The sequence below is a fragment of the Oncorhynchus keta genome, chromosome 14 (assembly GCF_023373465.1).
Source record: "Oncorhynchus keta strain PuntledgeMale-10-30-2019 chromosome 14, Oket_V2, whole genome shotgun sequence".
NCBI lineage: Eukaryota > Metazoa > Chordata > Actinopteri > Salmoniformes > Salmonidae > Oncorhynchus > Oncorhynchus keta.
The window spans coordinates 33,793,568-33,801,589 of NC_068434.1; the positions used below are offsets into that span (position 1 = coordinate 33,793,568).

The window sequence follows — 8,022 nt, forward strand, 5'->3', positions numbered from 1 at the left end:
GCTGTGGTGGCGCTGGCTGCCACTCGACAGTTAGATGGCGCATAAAGCTGTGGTGGCGCTGGCTGCCACTAGACAGTTAGATGGCGCATAAAGCTGTGGTGGCGCTGGCTGCCACTCGACAGTTAGATGGCGCATAAATCTGTGGTGGCGCTGGCTGCCACTCGACAGTTAGATGGCGCCATCTCCCTGCTCATTGATGACAGAGTTGGGGAGGAGGCTGTGATGACATCCAAAGAAAAGAGCCCCCTGCCACCAAGGAATACCTGAGGCCTGTCAGATCAACACAGAGTGGCCAACTAACAGGAGCTTGGAACAGAAGGTATGATTTAGTATCATGATATTGTTATTTGCTTGGGTTTTACTGAGCTGAACTTGTGTTAAAATGTACCCTGGGGAATAAAAGGAAAAGACAAGAGTACTCAAATAAATGTAATTATGAAAAGAATGAGGACAACGAGCCTGTTAAAAAACACAAAACAATTATTTATTATACCAAGCATCTACACATTTTTTTTGCACAATAACACATTAGCAAGCAATTTGAAATAGGCCCAAAATGGAAAATACATATGACGTTACATACAAAATAAGAAACTGTGATTGATATTTTTTTATAAGATAAAGAAACACATTTGATCAAAGAAGCCTTTTTCTTTACTGTGACAGATAAATCAGTCGAAGTATACGAAAAAAGTATGAAAAAAGCATGAAAAATGTATGAAAAAAGTATGCACTCACTACTGAAAGTCGCTGTGGATAAGAGCGTCTGCTAAATTACTAAAAGGTCAAATCTAAAGAATGAAATAGTGGTACAAAGTTACGCAAAAAATGTATTCAAGTTCCATCAACAAGTCCTCTACTCCTACTGTGTGCTTAGGACTGAAGTTGCTGTAGGAGGAAGGGTTTCTTAGAGATGACATTGCTTTAGCTTGTGGCTTTAAAATAAATGTGAGGTGTCTTACTACTGGCAGTTTATGCATGAGCTGCAGCTTGGGTTTCGAAAGAAATGCAGGAATTTGATCACAAATCAGAACTTTGTAGAATATACTTTGCTATAAGGATATGAGTTTTGTATTTCGGCACCGTTGTTGAGAAAATACTGTCTAAAAATGTAGAAAGTGCAGAAAAGGGTAGCACAGAACTGAATTGATGTGCAACAACATAAATCTCAACTAGAATGTGAATCAAATAAATAGAATGACATCCCTTGTGTGTTTGATTGAAATGGGGGGATATCAGACACCAAGACACACACACAGATATGCTTGACTTTTCAGAACATGTTAACTGACACCTCAACAGGAACGGTGTGTAATTCCTCATCTTTATAGTGCACTTCATAACAAGGATTAAAACAATATTATAGAACCAAAAGGAATATAAAGGGAAGAGGTTTGTTTGTGTACATGTGTGTCTTGTAGTCTGTACATGTTAAATATATTTAAATAAGTAAACCTCTGAGATTCCCGACATTGTTATAGTCCAAACAAATTCTCAGAGCCAGTCTCTTTTCTTTCACACTTGATTTCTCCTTTAATTGACCCTCATTTGTACTATACTGCAATGACCCTTATAGTCCAGAATTGTTTCAGTTGAATGAGCACCATTAAACATTTCAAGGAAAACTCCCCGCAAAAAAATGATCATACGATGCTTAAATGCATCATACAGGGATGATTTCTGTATTTTGAAAGTTACATATCTTGAAAACTTTATTGCTGACAAGCAAAACATTTGGGACTATGTCAACAATGCACGAATGAAACAAATACCAAAATATAGTTTTGGGGTGGTATTTTCCTTCAATATTGGGTTTCCTTTTATCTTACAAGAATCTTTGCATGTTTTCCGAGGCTGAAATATTTCCTAGCTGTAGACACAGGGACGGGACACAGAGGGAGCCATGGGTCTATGGGGAGGTGTGTGTTGGGGTAGAGGGGGGTGGTACTGGTTCCCAATGGAGGTGGGAAGACTCCGGAGCACCAGTGGGCTTCCCTGAGGTGTCCCCCACCTTTCATCTGATGGTACAGCTGACAGAGGGTATCAGATAAGGTCTGGATCAGTAGAGTGCCAGAGAGACCTAAGGGAGGGGTGGTTAGACCCCGTGATCCTCAGAGATGCAGGAGGGATTCTAATTCCCCTGAACCTTGGTGTCCGAAGACAGAGGAGGGGAGACCAGCCAATAGGGTAGGGCGCCTGCCCGCTTATTCCTGTAGAAACCGCCTTGGGACGCAGTGCCGAACGAACCATCTCCAGACCCTAGATCAGGCTCTGTTGAAGAAACAATGAGTTGGGGCCATGCTACCCTATGCATACATATATGAGACATACATATAAAATACTTAGTTAATAGAGCACATTATTAAATATCATAAAGCATTTATATGATGTTGCCATAGGAGGCTGATGAGATATCGATCATTATCATGTGTCTAGAGATGAAAGTCATTTGAGTTACATGCATTTATTTAGTGAAGAAATCAACATTTACTGGTAGATGTCTACTAATGTGAGTCCACATAGAGCAACAACTTTTAAAGCAAAAAAAATACATAAAATAGTATTTTAAGTATGATCCCTGCATGCCAAATGCAGTGGATAATGTAATCTAGCCTGAATGAGGGGTGAGGATGGTTACCAGCGTTACCTGGCCAGATGATAGCCTCCAGCAGTGTCACCCTGCGAGCCAGAAGCTCCAGGTCTGCCTGCAAGTCTTGGAACATCTTCAAACTAATGTCCTATCGGAGAACAGTGACAAGGGGACTGGGTGAGGGGTGGAGAGTGGACACACCAGGCCTGGTCCTGGGGCTGTTCTACCTCTGTCCATACCCCATGTCCCACGTCCCACATCCCACGAGTGGTGGAGGGTGGGGTGAGATCCAGCCTCATCTGACCCCTGCCTAAAGCTGACCCTGCTGCCTCAAGCTGACCCTGTTGCCTCAAGCTGACCCTGCTGCCTCAAGCTGACCACGCCTCCTACTCACCATGAATACCGATCATAGTCTCGAGGATTAAAACCCTCTCGGCTAAGATCTTCAGCGCTTCTCTGATCTGATGTATCCCGTCCCCCTGTGAAGATAGATACAGCCGTCAAGGTAAGGAGCACAAGCCAAACAAATTGCCCGCCAAGGTGCAAGTCATTTTCTCTCTGTCAATCCATTGCAGCAGTTAGCAGGTTAAAACCAGTCCACGCACCCAGCCCGCATCCCTTTACCTCATCCCTCCCCTGTATCTCTCTATCTCCCTCGTTCTCTGGCCATGCTGCCATACCAGGCCAGTCTTTGCCATGCTGGGTAAAAACAGCATGCACATCACAACACATTCATTCCTATGTTGTTGACATAACAAAAGTGGAGTAGACTGTCCAAGGCTTCAGGTTTGACCATGCCATTCACATTCCCTCTGTACTTGATCAAGATGAGCAGCTATTCAACCAGGCAAGTATTTTAGAGGGGTTTGCATGACAACAAAAAAAAGTGATTTTCTAAAACATATGTAAAGTCTTAGTCTGAAGTCTAAGTATATTGTATCTACATGACTGTTAATACAGCTGCGGTCATAATAGCTGCCAATCCATCTCTCACTGTGTTAAAATATGCTCACCAGATAAAGCCAGTAAGTCTTTAGTCTTTTTTAAAGTTTCGGTTTCAAATGAGAAACAGATCAATATCTACTTTTCAAGAAAAACCTACTGGCTTTATGAATAATCCCCTAAGAAACAATATGAAACATAGAAAATAAAAACACAAAGATAACACAGACACAAGCAATCATGTCAGTGACAGTTGATAAAGAACGCATGCACACGATTTTGTTAACGTGGATGCCTGAGTACTTTTCTCTTGGGTCAAGAAATAAACTGATTAACGAGTAGCGGACAAACCTCTACGGAACAAAAGGCAAGATTTCCTTAAGCTACAGTCCTGTATATCTATACATCATAACAATGTCTAATGTCCAGTGTATTTGTGTTTTTCCCGGTTGTATGGCTCCACAATAACAAGCTCCTCTATGTCATGGTTGATTGATGAGGAGCAGATGGGAGCAGAACAGATAATGGGGCTGTAGTGAGGCCGTTGAGGAGATAAGAAATATATTTTGGGTTTGCGATACATTTTAGAGTAATCTTGCCTGGTTCCTGTGTTATTGCTGCATTTTTTTGTTATTACACTAAGTTAAACACAGAGTTTACATATGAGTTTGGCAAGCAAAAAGAGAAATGGCAAACAGTGCAGTAACTAAGGATGGGAGCATGCAGCCATGCATTGTGGGACACTGGAGGATAGCTGTATCCACTCACATTTCCAACCCCAATCCAAAACACCCTACCCCACACACCCAGCACTAACCCATCACCACTGTTCCCACAACTCTAAATGGAGTGATTTGGCATATACATTCAACACATGCTTAAGCAAAAAGGCCCGAGGGGGTGTAGTATATGGCCAATATACCCCGGCTAAGGGCTGTTCTTATGGACGACGCAACACGGAGTGCCTGGATACAGCCCTTAGCCGTGGTATATTGGCCATATACCACAAATCCCCGAGGTGCCTTATTGCTTTTATAAACTGGTTACCAACGTAATTAGAGCAGTAAAAATGTTTGTCATACCTGTGATATACGGTCTGATATACCACGGCTGTCAGCCAATCAGCATTCGGGGCTCGAACCACCCAGTTTATAATAACATTTATACTATGTATACACAATATGTGTTGTACGCTAGTTAAATGAACATATGAACATGTCATCCTTTGCTGAATGTATATAATTTGTAGAAGGGTTTGTAAAAGCATGGCATGATCAAATATTGATCCTCAATACAACTATATATTACATGCCACTCAACAGATTCTTATAGATTCCATGATCTTTCCCTCAGTCAGCAAATGACTTAGCACGTGTGAGGTAGGAGCGTCAGGCAGGCGTGTGTGTATGTATATGCCAATGTCAGATTCTCAGAATGTGACTGTGAAAGGTAGCCATGGAGACAGTAGCTTGCAGAGGGAGTCAGACAGCTTTAGGGTCGGACAGGAGTAGGACAGTGTTTTCAACAAGGGGCAGCATTCTACAGCACACCCCAAGGACCAAAAAACCACATGATCATGAAATCATCATGAAACAGAACACACACAAACAACAGCAACCACAATCCCACATGCAGTAAACGGACATACTATAAAGTAAATACGTTTTTCAAAAACAAAACAAATGCAGGACCATTTGCAGAACAATACTAACAGTAAACCTTATCAAAAAGGGAAATCGCAAAGATAAGCATGTAAACGTGGTGATTGGACATGGATCATAGTGGTGACTTGCTGTCAAAAATCATTTAGATCACTTACATTTAGATTGTTCTTGTAACATAAGAAAGATGCAAAGGAAAATCAGTGATTAGACGGACACAATAATTGTCTATACAGTAAACAGTATTTATACAATTTAAGTACACTGTGGGGAAATTGACTCTTTCTCAAATCGTTTTCCCACATTTCTCGCATCCTATATCCTCGCTTCCTTCTCAAACACCATTGGAAGAGAAGACCCCAAGGTTCCTCCCCTTGGACTTTCTCCTCCTATAGCTTTGGTGGATGCAAGGAGAGAAGACATAAGGAATCAAAGAAAGACTCATTGAGAAAGGGCCCCAGTTTCCTCTCCTGCCTCCTGGTCTTATGCAGTCCAGTGGTGTACAGCCCATATATTTTAGTCTTACCGGCAGGCCTTTCTCTCCTGGTTCTCCCTTGGCTCCTGGTACTCCCTAAATAGAAACATTAAGTAAAGAGTAATGGAACACCTGTGATGTCACTTCAATTGCATGACAGTACTGCCTTTGAAAAAGCAGCAGAAGAAACCCATTCTCTGAGTTTGTGAGAATGCTGGTTTGTATAGTTTACCATGCTGTATTCAGGTGTGACGTGTAGGTTTTCCTCACACTAACGCATCTTTATGAAGGCCATACTCATCAGGGCCACAGCTATACAGGAAGTAGGTGTCTTACCGGATCTCCTATGAATCCTCTCTCTCCTGGATATCCCAGAGGACCCTAAGAAGCCAGAGGCAAGTTAGGAGTTTTGTCTCTCTATCTAGGGGATGGAAAAAATAGAATGGAAACATTAGGTGTGGTTGGGCCCTGGCTGGCCTGTGCATTGTTCTCACTCTCTCCCCACGTTCTCCTTTTGGCCCCACTGGGCCGTGTCTCCCAGGGGCCCCCGACTTCCCCTGTAGAGAGACCGGATATAATGTTGAGAAAGACACATCATTTGTAGAAGTGTGCAGTAAGTGGATCTAATCTCACTCATATGATGATGATTATTTCTATTGCACCATTACACACTGCCTACTGTAGTGCTAAGGCAAACACCTACGTTCTGTCCTGCTGGGCCAGGGGGTCCCATGGGGCCTTTGGGGCCTGGGGGACCTGTATGATGGGACACATAAGGAATGTGAGCATTAAGGTAATAAGCAGCTTTTAGGTTAGGTTGCCTTTATAGGCCAAGATAGGTTATTATCAGACACACAAGGCAAATTGAGAATGAAAGGAGAGACAAAATAAAGGAGAGAAAAAAATATGAATTATGGATCATTGATAGGAAAGGGTTTCATGTTATGTGTGTTTTGGAACAGCTGGAACAAGATAAGACAATCAGATTATGCAAAGGCATTTGGACTATGACATAAACCACGGTTAAAAAGTCAAACAAATAATAAGAAGTCATTTTTCAGATGAATACTAACAACTGTGTCTTCCTATTCCTACCTCCACTGTAGGCGTGTAAAGAATTACTGGGCTGGGGAAACCGTTACATATACAGACATGCTTGTTACAACGTTATATTGAACACACTTAAATCTGCCTTGGTTGGTCATGATAGAAGGGATGCTAGATATGTCTTATCCAAAATGTGATCAATCATAGGAGCTGGCCCAAGCTCACTCCTCTTACGGCTCACTTTAAACACGGGAATGGAAAAGGCTCTTCTTGACACATAATTCGATTGAACGCTGTTGATGCAAACTAAGACAGGCAAACAACAAATCAATCCAACGTTTAAGAGACAGGAAGCAACTCCAACTTCCTCTAATGAGGAAATCAGGAATTTCAAGATGAGAGTTGGGGACAGGAGAGATGTGTTTCAGTGAGAGTTGGGGACAGGAGAGATGTGTTTCAGTGAGAGTTGGGGACAGGAGAGATGTGTTTCAGTGAGAGTTGGGGACAGGAGAGATGTGTTTCAGTGAGAGTTGGGGACAGGAGAGATGTGTTTCAGTGAGAGTTGGGGACAGGAGAGATGTGTTTCAGTGAGAGTTGGGGATAGGAGAGATGTGTTTCAGTGAGAGTTGGGGACAGGAGAGATGTGTTTCAGTGAGAGTTGGGGACAGGAGAGATGTGTTTCAGTGAGAGTTGGGGACAGGAGAGATGTGTTTCAGTGAGAGTTGGGGACAGGAGAGATGTGTTTCAGTGAGAGTTGGGGACAGGAGAGATGTGTTTCAGTGAGAGTTGGGGACAGGAGAGATGTGTTTCAGTGAACCTGACAGAGAACAGAGACTTTTGTTAATTCTTATATTTAGTCCAGGGGCATAACTGGTACGAGAACCCAAATGAATACGCAATTGAATCACTACACTGACATGATATTGAAACCAATATGTTTTCTGGCTGGGGACCAAGACAGAGAGACGGAGATACTGACCAGCAGGTCCAGCAGGGCCTTGGGGGCCCTGGACAGGAGCCCCTCGTGGGTCAGGGAAGGTGTTGGAGAAGAGCAGCTTGCCCTGACCTGGAATACAGAGGACATGCACACAGGCGAGTGATTAAAAAGGACAATGGCAAGAGGACTGATGGAGCACTTCATTTACTGAACTGCATTACTGACAGGTGCCTACAGGGGGCAATGCTCTCACACAAATGTCCAGGCTTCTTTCAGCACCATCACACGGCCCATCTTCTAACATAGATAGGTAAATGTATGGCTAAATATCATATCATCATTATCACATTGTTTGTACTCATGTGTATGT

At 42.7% G+C, this 8,022-nt stretch overlaps 1 protein-coding gene across 5 annotated transcripts in view; it reads right to left on the minus strand.

Annotated features, from left to right (window-relative positions):
• Nucleotides 1–462: 462 nt before the first annotated feature.
• LOC118393262 (EMI domain-containing protein 1-like) overlaps nucleotides 463–8,022 on the minus strand; it is a 78,494-nt gene continuing 70,934 nt past the window's right edge. The window contains exons 10-18 of one of the 5 annotated variants that reach the window (XR_004827530.2): nucleotides 7,695–7,781; nucleotides 6,372–6,424; nucleotides 6,163–6,225; nucleotides 6,005–6,049; nucleotides 5,720–5,764; nucleotides 5,352–5,363; nucleotides 2,985–3,069; nucleotides 2,648–2,738; nucleotides 2,227–2,271 (exon numbers count right to left, since the gene is read on the minus strand). Coding sequence is in view for 3 of the 5 variants with exons in the window: in XM_035785789.2 (XP_035641682.1) it covers nucleotides 2,132–2,271; nucleotides 2,985–3,069; nucleotides 5,352–5,363; nucleotides 5,720–5,764; nucleotides 6,005–6,049; nucleotides 6,163–6,225; nucleotides 6,372–6,424; nucleotides 7,695–7,781 (530 nt within the window). In the remaining 2 variants the exon portion in view is untranslated. Of the gene's footprint in view, nucleotides 2,272–2,647; nucleotides 2,739–2,984; nucleotides 3,070–5,351; nucleotides 5,364–5,719; nucleotides 5,765–6,004; nucleotides 6,050–6,162; nucleotides 6,226–6,371; nucleotides 6,425–7,694; nucleotides 7,782–8,022 lie in introns of all 5 variants that reach the window. The other 4 variants (XM_035785789.2, XR_004827531.2, XM_035785790.2 and 1 more) reach the window with 4 other exon arrangements.